Below are 14,906 nucleotides of genomic sequence, written 5' to 3'. Positions count from 1 at the left end.
TTTAACAGTAACAAAATATTAAATTTTTCAATTTCGATTTTTTACAAGTCCAAACTTTATAAAGGTATGTATCTATTCATTTGTGTCAAATAAACTGTATATGTTCTATTTTTATTCTATAGGCCTTTAAACACAAAAATAAGACATTAATGGTATGAATTCTTACACTACACTAATTCAATGAGAGAAATTTAAAAGTTCAGAATTTGTAATTCAACCAAATAAATGAAGTATGTTTAGTTAATTCTAACGGTATATGTCTTATTTTCAACTTAGCTATGCTCAAAGCCTCCAACCACCCAAAATAACTAACGTAAGTATTCAATTTCGTTTGCCAAGTGAAATGAATGGTATTAGCTTAATTTTCTTTTCGTAGTACTACTAGTGGTTAGTAACATTTCATGAAAATTAACAAAAAAAATTCCTTCCAAAAAAAGAGTATAAACCCGTGTCTCTAACTCTCAAATTTGCCTTAAATAACTATCAAATTGCAAATCTTCATACTCCACAAAAATTCTGTATCAATTCTCTCGTTAAACATTTTCGGCAAAAGGATTCTCATCATCGCACGAAAGAACAACTTGTTTACAACTTTTTATCGGTCATCACATTATGATGAAGGTTATCAAATTTCGTAACACTGTTAAATTTAAATACCAACAGTGAATTTCAGAATCTACTTGTCATCAAGTCGTAAACAACCTGCTATGTAATGGGATAAAGCAAAATAGTCATTTTTTGTAAACCTTCTCCATCATATGTTTAATGCCTGCGACATCAGCACCCACAATTTTACCAGCCTCTTTGCCATCCTGAAAGAAATGAAGTGTTGGCTGTTTGCCAAACACAAAAAATATGCGTATGAGATATAAATTGATCTACTACACAAATAAATATAACAAAATGAATTCTGACAAGTTTTTATGGTCGATTGAACGATAACCTTTTTGGATTTAATATAAAACTGCGTTCATAATGAGAGGCGCTTTAAAACAACCTAAAATTAAAATTACTGGACACTCCACATTCACTATTCATATTCATCATAGTCAAGGAAAATCACATGAGCTGATGAAATGTTGCTATGGGGAAATGTATAAGAAAATAAGAGTGTTTGTTCGTAAGTTTCGAAGACAAACAAATAAGGCCAATGTGACTGAAGGTTTTTCCCCGATCTCCCCTCTCATTTTCACTTAAACAAAGTGGAACGAAACCAAGTATATAATAAATGATAAAACTAACAAAGCAAAGCTAAAATGTCATCCAACAATTCTAAGAACTCGAGTATAAGTTGTACAATCTATAGAATAGATCTTGTTCAACTCGGTCATAAATGTGATCTAAAAGTTCTAAGTGGAGTGAAAATATGTACTCACTTACCACCTGTTAGAACTGACAAATGCAAGCAATGCAGAAACAAAGTTAATTACCTTGAGAAAAATAATCTGATTGGTTTGTCCTCTCAAGATTAAATCATATAGCAAAATTAGACGTAAACGGATAGATCAAATTGTGGAATGCAATCAGTAAACCTTGGTTGAAATTAGGCACGAAATTAGAAATGCTTGAGCTCTTGAGTTATTCACAAAACAAATAACAAGGCTGTAGTAAATTACAAGAGTTGAGACTCTTACCACAGAGGTAATATTTAAGTCGTTCAAAGTCCTTTCGAGGCCTTCCTGTAAAAGGAATACCAATATTCAATATGACCCATTTATAGTGCAAGAGATGATAAAGACAGTACAGTAAAGCGTGAAAGCATAAAGCAATAACCACAGGAAATGAAGTCCGCAAAAGATTCAATATTTTACAAGGCATAAAGTATTCTAAAATAGGCTTCTCTAGCATTGACAAAAATGGGAGAATGCTTTCAAATTTTAAAATACATCTTTTCTATTTATAATAATAATAATTTATTAAAAAAAATACATACACGCTCACACCCTTTGATTAGGAACTTCATCTAGAAGCTAGAAATAAACCGATGTCCTTTCTAACTAAAAGACCCAATATGAATCCTCAGAAACCTCCTCTTACTCTCTAACAAAACCGTTCACACTGAACCACAACATGCATTGATCTACAAAGATTATATATTTTAATCCTTCACTTAACCGGCATTGCAAAAATACCAAACTCCTTTCAAGTTCACAATACAGAAGGTGCTATTACCCTGACTGTTTTGTTCCATATGTGCCCCTTTGCAGATACAGTTACAAACTTACAATGGAGTCCGACCCTTCAATTTGAACAATTGTTTGATGTTCTCATGTAATAGGGCCCAAAGAAAGACTTCCCCTTGTGCAAAATACATTATTGCTAACTTACAAATCCCTTTTCTCAAAGTCGTCACTCACTGTTAACAATTAGTTGAACCTTATTCCACAAGATTATGGAACTTAAAAAGCTTAAGCCAACAGTGAAGTTAAATTTAATTATACACCACTAACACTCTCCCTCATTTGTAGACTTGAAATATTTAAAAAGGCTGAACAAGTAAAAATTAATTTTAATAGAGGAGTAAATAACATTGTAGGAGCTCCAACATAAAACCTCCCAAAGCCACCACTTTGATATCATCTTAAATTACCAATTAACCCAAAAACTTAAGCTAATTGGTGAAGGTAAATTTAATTATATATCATATTATCAGTAACAAAGTACAAACAAATCCAACATTGACAGTCAAACCTTGACAGTCATTTGAGTAATGATTCCAAAGAATTTTGCCTAATTTAAGGAATGCTGATCCTTTATTCTCTTTCATTCTTTTTCTTTCTTTCCCCCTTTTTAAATTCAACAATATGCGAAGATGGGGTGGGATTTCAACCCCTGTACTTTTGGTCGATTTAATGCCTCAAGAAAGTGAAACAATCAACATTGAGTACCAACCTGATCGATGTCAATTTTATATGTTGTCACCTCAGGATAGGTCTTACTCAAATCTTTGATCACGGGAGCTAATAATCTGCCTGCAGATATAGAAAGAAAACAGGTTGAGAGTTCATACAAATTATAATGCATCAAACAACTCCAGGAAAACTATAGTTTAGTTCAAATGTTTGTGTAGAAAAAAATAATAACAATAAACAACAAATTGAATTGAATGTACGTAATACTGGTTTGGAACTCACAAGGGCCACACCAGGCAGCTGTGAAGTAGAAAATTGCCGGCAAAGCTTCCTCTGATATGTTTTTGGCCAGGAAAAAAATCCGACAGTATTAAGCATCATAAAAAGGCAAAGTACGAAATTTATTGACCAAAATGATATTGCTAAAGGTGTATACCTCGTGCTTTGCTTAGTGACTCCTTTAATAGATTTTCAGACTTTACCAAGATAATGTTCGAAGGATCTGAAATCACGTTACTAAATCATCACTCATAGCAAGTTATAAGGTCACTGACAAAGAAGTAATGTTATCCACACCAAATGCCTGATAGAGAAGAACCGTTTCTCACTTAATTTCAGCCGAAGTGTAAAGAATAGCAGTATTCAAATCCCAAAAACCTCCAAAAGGAATGAAAAACGAAAAGAGCATACACCAATGTTTGAGATGTTAAGAGTCCACGTTCTAAAAAACAAGGAGGAGATTCACAGCATATAATATGGATGGGCTACTCCTTCCTCTCATTGCCAATTTTTTTGAGATGGAACTCATACTATCAAACATGCTATTGGGCTTGGCACCATCTAGAGACTGACGCTCTAATGATGGGCTTGGAACCCCATATTATCAAGAAACCAACCTAACGATAACTACTTTAAATAATTGTGCTAGAAACGAAATGGCAAGAATAAATACAACGGTTTCTCGGTACTTATTTGAGGAAAAATTTTAAGATCGCAATTTATCCATACCAGAAACAAGTCAATTCGCAGGAAATATCAGAGAACAAGAAATATTTATGGTGGTTTAATAATAATAACAAATAAATAAAAGACCTACGTCAATTGGTTCGTTTATCGAGCAGTGAACGTTGAGTACCGAAGAAAACAAATAGAAATGCTAACCTGACGCTGAGCATAGAGATCGACAGTGATGGCAATGCACACTTGGGAAATGAAAGTCCGGCGCGTGACAAAGGGAGGAACCGGAGGAGGTGAAGAGCAACTTGGAGAACGAAGACAACGAAGACGACGAGCTTCCAAGAAGTGTTCCAGAGCAACGGAGGGTAGAATAGTTGCGACAAAATGGAGCTCGGAGTCGATTGTCGTCAAGAACTCGACGGAGTAGACGCCAGTGAGGGACTAAATTTTTTCCCATTCTGCCGGTTCGCCAAAATTGAGGATCACTCTTTTCCCTCTTTCGTGTTTCCCTTTAACGGTGAAGTTTTCTGAATTGGAGAAAACCCGATGATGACAATTGAAAGGGAACTCTGCCTTGCTGGGCCCAATTCTGGTCCACAAAGCTAGCCCAATATAAGGCCCAGTCTGTTTGTAGGCAAACTTCAATGGGTGTTCCCTTTTGACACTTCTTCGCACCTTTCTTAGATTTTTTGCACATCTGATGTGAGTCTCCGCCTAAAACTCGATTTTGTTGGGTTACTTCTTTAATTCTATTTTAAAATAAAAAATTTATGTTATTAAACAATCTAAAAGTAAATATATAAATTTAGAAGAAAAAAAAATATTTTACATAAAAAACACCAAAAAGACAAAAATCATTATATTTGATTTTTTGTATGTACGATAATTTATAAATTTTACAGTTTACTATATTATACATACATATAAACATATAAATGTATGTATATATATAACACAATTTAAAATTATTATGGATAGTGATTAGAGTCTCAATCTCCTAATATAATGTAGGATTATAAATAATAGTGTGTTTTAGAAAAGTTGGTTTAGATCACCTGCTTTAACTGCCTTTTCGGACTTTGTGAATGGGTAGGTGGCCGGCTCCTCTAATCAAAATTATGTTAATTAGCTTAATTATAGTTCTTGGATTAATAGTTGGTTAATTAAATAAATAGATTTTTGTTAGAAATATTTAAATAAAATAATGTTAAATTTTATGTACCAAAAACACTTCTGATTTGAACAAAGTAGAAGCAAGGATATGATCACAGCCGTTTTCTTTTTTAACCAAGAATTAAGGGCAACAACTAAGTTAATTACCCACCACATCATGGTTGTCACTTCTGTCAATAATATTCTTTTTTATTGCCGTAAATAGAGAGTGTAAAAATTTAGACCTCTGACTTTAGAGCAATAAATGGTTATTTGTCAAATTTTATTATAAAATATGAAATATATACCCACTTCTACACGTAAAAATTAGGTGGTATTTTGGTCCCGGCGTTGGCCAATCCACTTGGAGCAACTTCTTTTCCTCTTTTAATTTTCCTTCATCATCAGTATCTTCAAATATATAAATCAATTCCCCATGCTTTTAACAAAAAGAAAAAGAAAAAAGAAAGGTTTGTGCATGGCCTTAACTTTTAAAAAAGGAAAAATAAAACAATAATGAAACATACCTCTCTTCTCTTATTCCATGTAAGCTATTATTGTTCTTAATTTTGTAACGTAATAATTATTTATATCGGATAATTTTTTAAAAGATTTTGGAGTATAAAAATGATGTAGTTATGGAATCAATTATATTTTGGGGGTAGAGGGTGTGAAAATGAATGCCTCAGTCAAACTTTAATTGGGGGTTGTGGACTTTATATCCCCATCCAACTTTAAATTAAAAAAAGTAGAGGACATAATTGTAAAAATATGGGTTCCACGTACTAAAAATATCCAGGTGGTGGAAGAGTGATCAAAAGTATATTCCTCTATTATTTGAACCAATTTCACCATCGTCTTCTTATATATATATGTATATTCGTGGACATTGATTATCTCTTTCCTTTTTGTTTGTATCCATAGTGGAATTTCAGTCACCTCTCCATTTTCCATTTTTCACAACACTACAATAATCAATATCATATTTATACCCACATTTCCACATCTCACATGCCCAATGAAAATTGCGTGTATTCTATATAATTTATACCCAAAAAACGTTGATAAAAATATGTGTACTCTGCACATTGTTGTTCTACTTCGACCAAAAGGAGTGGTGTATTGAGAAGTTTTAACACGTCTAGACAAAACACTTGCTTCCTTATCTTGTATCTTGGAAGCCATACTGATATCACACCTAATAAAATCGCCTATGTGCTTTCTTACCTCGTATCTCACGTAAGGTGTTGGTATCACGCCTAATCAAGTTACGTACTAGTCAATATGTCAAATGATTAAATGTTTAGTTAAATCGTATACTGATCAAAACACGTACTACAGAGTTTAGCATGTATATATATATATATATATATATTACTCTTTTCACCACGTCCGCCCGATAGTAGCGCGTGTAGAGATATCGACAAACTTATACTTGTCTATCTCTTCATCCCTTCTAACACTTGAGTGCCCTTATGGCCAAAACCTATGAATGAATGTATGGTTTTATAAATGAGACATTCACGTTACTATACAAGCAACGTGGGAATACATATTTTGAATATAATAATGAATGTATATTTGCTTACTCAAAATTTCCATTTAACACACGTGCACACTGTCACAAAAACTTATGTTTATGAGTCATTTTGACCAAAGTGAACATATAGTGAAAGTTAATTATAATCAACTATTGTTGTTTTTTTAATAAAGTTAAAACTTAATTAACACATATTATATAGAGAACTTGTCACGAAAGTGAAGTATGTTAACTGATCGATCAAAATATATGGTGAAATTTGTCTCAATTGCATAAACAAACACAACCAACTTTACTCTACAAAATCTTTCTAAAAAGACACATTGAAAATAAATGAACTAAAATTGAACAAATTTACGGGTAACCATGTTTTAATTAAACATACTTATGAATAAGCTAAATTACATTTATCTCCCTTCGAGCACAAAATAAATAACAATATTATATTAAAAAAAAAAAAAAAAAAAAAAAAAAAAAAAAAAACAACAACAACGCTGATTGAATAGTCACGTGAAGGGCACAAAAATGGGTTGGTGTGTGCTAAATGGACTTTGTCTATTTTTGATAGCCAAATACATAGCCAAGCGTAGTATGATGACCGGCCGTGTCCCATGACAATCTAACACCCTTACCGTGTTTACAAGGATATATGTATACATATCGCATACTTTTTGCTCTCAAAGCAGGAAATGGACAATGGAATTACACAAGGATACAATTACTAAATACACACATCTTTAAATGCCAAATCTGTCCTTCTTTTAATTCTCACATTTTTATTCACTTTTTCATATAGAAATATGAGGAAGAAAAGACAATGAACCAGCGTTAACGCCAAATGGGCAACAAGACAAGCAGGAAAAATCCCCATCAGTTACAACACGTTGAAACCAAGAAACAGGCCCATTTTATTACTTTTAGATTCTTACAATTCTATATGAAATCTTTTATTTTTTTAAATCTTCATTCTCAACTATTTACAATATATATTAGATTAACAATTTTGGTTTTAAGACATTATTCATTTTTGCATGACGTAAGAATTAGACATGAAAGCTTTTAACACCTAATTGATCTTCTTATCATAATTCACCTTTTATGGTTATCATAAATATGTTATTAACAATGCATGCTACTAATGAATGCACATTAATATAAAATTTATTGACTAACGATTATTTGAATACAGGGATTAAAAGGTGACTGCTCCTATAACTCCATAGATAATTGAATACACAATTATATTAAAATAATTATTTTATCAAAATAGAAAACTGAATAAACTGTATTATTGTGTAAATTAGATTTATATGAGAACTTATTTTTCACGTGGTAGTACAAGAAGTGAGTGAAAGGGAGGGGATGGGCCTGGATTGGCAGTACTAGAAGCCAAGGGAGTACAATTTGTAGTAATAATAATAACAAGAATGATATTTTAATTTGTTGGAAGGGGCAAAATGGGAAACGTAAGAAAAAGTATCGTTTCCCCACCACCACCACCACGACCACCTTCTCGATGCTGTCCCACCACCTCCACCTGCTTTAGTTAGAAAATTGCTGTCTCAACCTCTCTTCTTCTTCGGATAAAAGTCTCCCATTCCCTTCCTCATTTCAATCAATCCTCTTAAATATCTTTCCCAATTTATCTCTTTCATTTCTCTTTGTTCTTTTGTTTTTCTTTTGCTTCTGCTTCATTTCCCTTTTTCATTTTTGCTCGGGGGACCTTCAATGGCGCCGGGCCTCAGAGACCTCCAGCTGGCCCATGTCGCCGCCGATGACCGTCGCCTACCGGCTATTTCTGCGGCTGATGACATCCCCGAAGATCTTGAGGATGTTCGTTTGCTTGATTCGTACGAGAGGCAGGAAGAGAATTTGGGTCAAATTCGGGATGGTATGAACAGGGTTCAGGTCACAGTTTCTGGGATGACTTGCGCTGCTTGTTCTAATTCCGTGGAGGCTGCTCTCAGGGGCGTTAATGGCGTTTTGATGGCTTCCGTTGCATTGCTTCAGAACAGAGCTGACGTGGTGTTTGATCCCAGCTTGGTTAAGGTTTCTCTATTTCCTTTTATCTTGGTTTCTTCTTTCGGCCATAGCGTTTGATGTTAGATTGATGATGTAGGGACGAAATTTAGTTAACTGGATGAGGTTGTTGCATTGCAGAGTGTTTTATGAGGTTATGTTATGTAGGATATGACGAGAATTTTGGAAAGTTAGAGAAGCAAGTGGAATTTAACGAATTGAAATTCGGGAAGAAGAGACAACTATTTGTTTTGACACCATAAAATCAATGAGAATCAATCTCTTAGGCTTTAGGTTTAGATCATTCGTCAGTAACTTCTTTTGTCATTGGCTATCCATTTGGAGTTTATCGGTCTCCTATGGACCATCAAAAGTGATTTTAGTTTCCAAAAGAACTTGTATAAAAAATATATGTAGCTACCGAATTGCAATTTTTTCTTCCTAATTGTTAAAGAAAATCAGGAGGAGGACATCAAGGAAGCAATCGAAGATGCTGGATTTGAGGCTGAGATTATACCTGAAACCACTTCAGTTGGAAAGAAGTCGCATGGAACACTGGTGGGTCAATTTACCATAGGTGGTATGACATGTGCAGCATGTGTGAATTCGGTAGAAGGCATATTAAAAGATCTTCCCGGTGTTAGAAGAGCAGTAGTTGCTTTGGCCACATCGTTGGGAGAAGTTGAATATGATCCAACAATAACCAGTAAAGACGATATAGTTAACGCAATTGAGGATGCTGGATTTGAAGCTTCATTTGTACAGAGCAGTGAGCAAGATAAAATTTTACTCACGGTTGCAGGCATTGCTGGTGAGGTTGATGTACAGTTTTTGGAAGCCATACTTAGTAACTTGAAAGGGGTGAAACGGTTTCTTTTTGACAGTACATCAGGAAGACTTGAAATTGTTTTTGACCCAGAAGTTGTTGGTCCCAGATCCTTAGTGGATGAGATTGAGGGAAGAAGCAACAGGAAATTTAAACTGCATGTTACAAGCCCTTACACAAGGTTAACATCTAAAGATGTTGAAGAGGCTAACAACATGTTTCGGCTTTTTATCTCCAGTCTGTTTCTCAGTGTACGTGAATTTTCTTCCCTCTCGGCTACATGCCAATCTTAAGTTGAATATGCAATTTTTCATGCTTGATATCCATAGTTCTTAGGCTTAGCGTTACTTCAAATAACTACTTCTTTCACCACGTGATAACAAAAAATCCATAATTTGAGATCATGTTTTATTTGAATTTTCTTATTTGTATATTTGATCCCATTGTTACATAAAGAGAAGAGTTCAGTTTATTAAGAGATTTAAGAAACTAGGCACTTTGTTTACATGTATCTAACAGAAATTTTAATTTGAGTCCACGGAAGGTCTTTTGTCCTAACATTTGTGAAACCCTTGTAACTTGAATTTAAAGCAAACTCCTCTCCTCTGATATATTGGAAAATTTTCACGGTTACGTTTCTTCCAGGTACTCATCTTTCTCCAAAGAGTAATATGTCCTCACATTCCTTTAATCTACTCATTGTTACTCTGGCGCTGTGGGCCCTTCCTCATGGATGATTGGTTAAAGTGGGCATTGGTGACTGTTGTGCAATTTGTCATTGGAAAGCGCTTTTATGTTGCAGCTGCTAGAGCCCTTCGAAATGGTTCAACTAACATGGATGTCTTGGTTGCTTTGGGTACTACGGCCTCTTACGTCTATTCTGTTTGTGCACTACTCTATGGTGCAGTCACTGGATTCTGGTCTCCGACGTATTTTGAAACAAGTGCTATGTTGATAACTTTTGTATTATTGGGAAAGTATTTGGAGTGTCTTGCCAAGGGGAAAACATCAGATGCCATCAAGAAGTTGGTAGAACTTGCTCCTGCAACTGCTTTACTGCTTATCCGAGATAAAGGTACTTGGACTTTAAGGAATCAATAGATTTATAGTTCTCTTTATTAGGTTATGGGCATTTTAATGAATGACATTCCAGATATTTCAGCGTTCATTAATAAAAAATCCAGGTTGAGCATATTGCTGATATATGACCCCTGAACCATCTAGAAGTCATGAATCAAGTTACTTAAGAGAGATCAATATTGGGAATGAAAAAATTGGAGAGATCCCCCCTTTTCTATTTTATTTTATCACTATTATTATTATAAAAAAATCAAACTTAAGAGATCTTTTAGCACAGAGAAAAGTTGTTACCTGTCTTCTATATATTTGAGTGGTCCTTATTTGTGTTTCTAGGTGGGAATCTTATAGAAGAAAGGGAGATCGATGCTCTGTTAATTCAACCTGGAGATGTGTTGAAGGTTCTTCCTGGTACAAAAATTCCAGCGGATGGTGTTGTTGTTTGGGGTTCAAGTTATGTTAATGAGAGTATGGTTACTGGAGAATCTATACCTGTATTGAAGGAGGTTAGCTTGAACGTTATTGGTGGTACAATTAATTTTCATGGAGCCCTTCACATTCGAGCAACAAAAGTAGGGTCTGATGCAGTTTTGAACCAGATTATCAGTTTGGTTGAGACAGCTCAGATGTCTAAAGCCCCCATTCAGAAATTTGCTGACTTTGTAAGTATCATGATGAGTACTTTTACTTTTATTAGACAAACGTGTAAATCTAATCTAAGGCCTTCATTTATGGAACAAATAATAGTTTTTCTAGTGTGCTTATTTTCTACTGGGGGAGGGATCGTTTCTTTTTAATATTTTGTTGCATGAAGCGAAGTGGAATAGTAAGATATGAACTCAACAAAAGTATCATGAGTGGATGTGGAAGCTTATGTACCTTGGTTTTTCTAGCTTTTCACTAGAGTTAAGAAGTTACTAGAACATTGAAATACAACACCTAAGAACGAGCTGCTCGAATTATCACCTCCTGGCGTGGAACTTCATTAAATGTGAATGAGTGATATCCATCATATTCGTTTGATGAAGTGACCTACAGATTGTTGAGCATGCCATTTGGTTTATATATTAGTGGAATTTGCATATATGGTGATTAATTATATCTGATCTTATAGGCAGTATCGTTGAATGGGACATTGTATTTAAGCTTTTCCTTTTCCCTCCTTTAACTCCGTTTAGTTGTTTTAACTTCTATTTTGCTCCCAGTTCTACTCTGCTTCTTCTTCCTTTCCATGGACCAAATATTTTCTCGATGTTGCCAAGGGCTTGACCTGTTGATCTATTGATATATGTTTTTAAAACTCTCTTAAAAAAAAGAAGAAGAAAGGAAGGAAGAAAGAGAGAGAAAAAATAAATAAAAAGGCACATGGAAAACATTAAACATATATAGGTTTTGTTTTGTTTTTTTCCCTACCGGGATAAACGTAGCTGCACATTAAACAAAGATGTTAAAAATAAATTGTCAAATTGATTTGTTGGGCATGCATGCATACATATTTATATATATATATATACATACAATACATACATACGTATATATATAGGAGAGTGATGCAAAATCATCTAGAATCTGTCTTCCACGCTGCTGCACTCTATTTGGACGTGTGTTTCTTATACACATGGGGCTCTCAGAAATGTTGCCAATTTATTAATTTTGGTATTAATACGCTTCTCTTTGGCCTGCAGGTTGCAAGCATATTTGTTCCAACCGTCGTTGCTATGGCATTATGTACCTTATTTGGTTGGTAAGCATGACATCGATGCATTTGAAGTATTAGCTGAGTTGACAAATTTGCAGTGTGATTAAGAGTTGGACAAAAACATTATCTAAAGTGCTTGATGACATCTGTAGGTACGTTGGAGGAATCCTTGGGGCTTATCCTGCTGAATGGCTCCCAGAAAATGGAAATTACTTTGTATTTTCCCTCATGTTCGCAATAGCAGTGGTAGTTATTGCATGTCCTTGTGCACTAGGCTTGGCCACACCTACTGCTGTCATGGTTGCTACAGGGGTTGGCGCCAGCAATGGTGTCTTGATCAAAGGAGGAGATGCTTTGGAGAGGGCCCAAAAGGTTAAGTACGTGATTTTTGATAAAACAGGCACACTAACCCAAGGGAAAGCGACCGTTACTACGGCCAAAATTTTCACAGAAATTTCTCGAGGAGATTTTCTTAAGTTGGTTGCTTCAGCAGAGGTGAATTGCAATTTTTGATAACTTTAACCCATCTTTGAGTAAAAGACTTTAAACGTTATTATGTATGCTTAAAGGACACAAATTGAATCTTTTAGTATCTGTTGATAATTGGGTGTTGTGATGAATATTTCTGGTATGTTTTTGTGAACCTTCTCAACCATTAACTACTACTGCTCTTTCTTTTGGCCAGGCTAGCAGTGAACACCCACTGGGAAAAGCTATAGTTGAGTATGCACGTCATTTCCATTTCTTTGATGAGCCTTCTGCCACCAAAAATGTGGAAAATCAAAGTAAAGAGTCTTCTGGATGGCTTTTTGATGTCACAGATTTCTCTGCATTGCCAGGCCAAGGCATTCAGTGCACTATTGAGGGAAAAAGGATTCTGGTAAGAGTTCATTTTATTAGTTTAAGGAAATATGTGCGCTGATTTCTTCCATCCTGGAATATATATAGTTCTATTTCGTGGTTCTGCTTCTCAAAAAACCGTTGTCCTTAACAGGTTGGCAACAGGAAGTTGATGAATGAAAGAGGAATATCCATAGCACCTCATGTAGATAATTTCGTTATAGAACTTGAAGAAAGTGCAAAGACAGGCATTCTTGTTGCATGTGATGACAACTTAATTGGAGTTGTGGGAATTGCAGATCCACTGAAGCGAGAAGCTGCAGTTGTTGTTGAGGGTCTTGTAAAAATGGGAGTATCTCCAGTCATGGTTACAGGGGATAATTGGAGAACAGCTCGAGCTGTCGCCAAAGAGGTTGGCATAAATTTCTCTTTTCCATATCTTGGTCTGTTAAATCCTAATTTAGAGAATTAAACAATTGCATAAGCCTCCTGTTAGGACGTTATCAATTAAATTCAAGCTCTAAAAAATAATGTTGGACACTGAATTTCACGATGGTTGCTCATAGATCAAAATTGGGTCCGTTCGTGTTTTCTAATAGACAAACGTTCTCGAGGTAAAAGTTAATGTGTTGCATTCAATTTTTTGTGCAGCTTGGTATACAAGATGTGAGGGCAGAAGTAATGCCAGCAGGAAAAGCCGAAGTCATCCAAAACTTCCAAAAGGATGGAAGCACAGTTGCAATGGTAGGCGATGGTATCAATGACTCGCCAGCTCTAGCTGCTTCTGACATTGGAATCGCAATTGGTGCTGGAACTGATATTGCCATTGAGGCAGCCGACTTCGTCTTGATGAGAAATAATTTAGAAGATGTAATTACAGCCATCGATCTCTCAAGGAAGACTTTCAATCGAATTCGATTGAATTACGTGTTTGCAATGGCCTACAATGTAATAGCAATTCCTATTGCTGCCGGAGTCTTCTTTCCTTCTTTGGGGGTTAAATTGCCTCCATGGGCAGCCGGTGCGTGCATGGCTTTGTCATCTGTAAGTGTTGTTTGCTCATCTCTACTTCTTAGAAGATATAAAAGACCAAGACTTACAACAATACTCGAAATAACTGTAGAATAGGGAAATATCTTCAGTTTTATAATGTAAAAGGAAAATTGGAGGTAGAGAAAAAAACACTCAAGCTTTAGCTCTTTAGGGGAGGAGTGTGATAAAAAGAAAAGCCATTGTGTCCCATTTTTTGTGTTGAGATTAGCATACCAATCCCCTTGTAAATTGCACATGTATGATAATTTGTTTATGCCCTTCTCATTGTCTTTTTTCCAAGTAAAGTGATCTATAGTTGTTGGGGTTCATCCTACTCACACACAGCTCAATTGTAAGACGTTTCTCTGATTTTATTGATTTTTCTTTTGACTTTTGAACACTTTGAACATTCAATCTTATACTTGTTTTTGGAAGGACTGAAAAAAATTACAAGGTGGTTTGACCATTTGTCTCCAATTGATGAAATAACTGTGTGGGTTCACGAAAAGAGTTAAAGCAACTTCTTAAAAGCTGAGTTCTGCTAAAGGGAAAGTTCAATTTAAATTCAACTCTTTAAATTTTGTATTATATAAAACCTATATATATATATATATATATCTATGTATGTATGTATATATTATAATGAATTAGGACCAGGTCAAAAACTTGAACAGAAAAATTCAAAAGTGAGAGGGGATTGAATGGGATAGAGAGAGAATGGGAAGGGATACTTGTTGAAGTTCAATATCTAATGTTTTAAAAATTATTTAACAGTTTGTTTAATGTTATATGTTTACAAATTTTAATAAATGTCTTGAAGTTCACAAAGTTGCAAACATAAGCTGTGTTCCAAGTCATTCATTGACTTTGAATTTTCATTTTTCTCACATTTTGATCCACAGCAGCTTAGGT

At 34.8% G+C, this 14,906-nt stretch overlaps 2 protein-coding genes across 2 annotated transcripts; one reads left to right on the top strand and one right to left on the bottom strand.

Moving 5' to 3' along the window:
• Positions 1-451: 451 nt before the first annotated feature.
• On the bottom strand, positions 452-4,346 carry LOC101205405 (thioredoxin O2, mitochondrial). The gene is made up of 6 exons (XM_004134489.3): positions 4,014-4,346; positions 3,289-3,354; positions 3,135-3,185; positions 2,893-2,972; positions 1,635-1,679; positions 452-833 (listed from the first exon to the last, which is right to left on the bottom strand). Exons 1-6 carry the CDS (start codon positions 4,264-4,266, stop codon positions 732-734), a joined length of 597 nt encoding a protein of 198 aa, XP_004134537.1. The 5' UTR covers positions 4,267-4,346; the 3' UTR covers positions 452-731.
• A 3,729-nt stretch (positions 4,347-8,075) lies between these two features.
• Positions 8,076-14,398, top strand: LOC101205642 (copper-transporting ATPase RAN1). The gene is made up of 9 exons (XM_004134490.3): positions 8,076-8,550; positions 8,983-9,597; positions 9,992-10,421; positions 10,760-11,085; positions 12,109-12,167; positions 12,275-12,617; positions 12,808-13,002; positions 13,117-13,374; positions 13,614-14,398. The coding sequence occupies exons 1-9, from the start codon at positions 8,230-8,232 to the stop codon at positions 14,088-14,090; spliced, it is 3,024 nt and encodes a 1,007-aa protein (XP_004134538.1). The 5' UTR covers positions 8,076-8,229; the 3' UTR covers positions 14,091-14,398.
• The last annotated feature ends 508 nt before the right edge of the window (positions 14,399-14,906 follow it).

Source organism: Cucumis sativus, chromosome 6 (genome assembly GCF_000004075.3).
Source record: "Cucumis sativus cultivar 9930 chromosome 6, Cucumber_9930_V3, whole genome shotgun sequence".
NCBI lineage: Eukaryota > Viridiplantae > Streptophyta > Magnoliopsida > Cucurbitales > Cucurbitaceae > Cucumis > Cucumis sativus.
Note: the sequence above shows the minus strand (reverse complement) of the source record. Positions and strands in the feature narration are given on the sequence as shown.

Coding starts and splice junctions, on each gene's coding strand:
- LOC101205405 (XM_004134489.3), bottom strand. CDS start 4,266: ATGGGAAAAAATTTAGTCCCTCACTGGCGTCTACTCCGTCGAGTTCTT. Junction 3,186..3,288: donor GTCACTAAGCAAAGCACGAG/GTATACACCTTT, acceptor AAAACATATCAG/AGGAAGCTTTGCCGGCAATT. Junction 834..1,634: donor ACTTAAATATTACCTCTGTG/GTAAGAGTCTCA, acceptor TTTGGCAAACAG/CCAACACTTCATTTCTTTCA.
- LOC101205642 (XM_004134490.3), top strand. CDS start 8,230: ATGGCGCCGGGCCTCAGAGACCTCCAGCTGGCCCATGTCGCCGCCGAT. Junction 13,003..13,116: donor TTGAGGGAAAAAGGATTCTG/GTAAGAGTTCAT, acceptor TGTCCTTAACAG/GTTGGCAACAGGAAGTTGAT. Junction 13,375..13,613: donor CTCGAGCTGTCGCCAAAGAG/GTTGGCATAAAT, acceptor TTTTTTGTGCAG/CTTGGTATACAAGATGTGAG.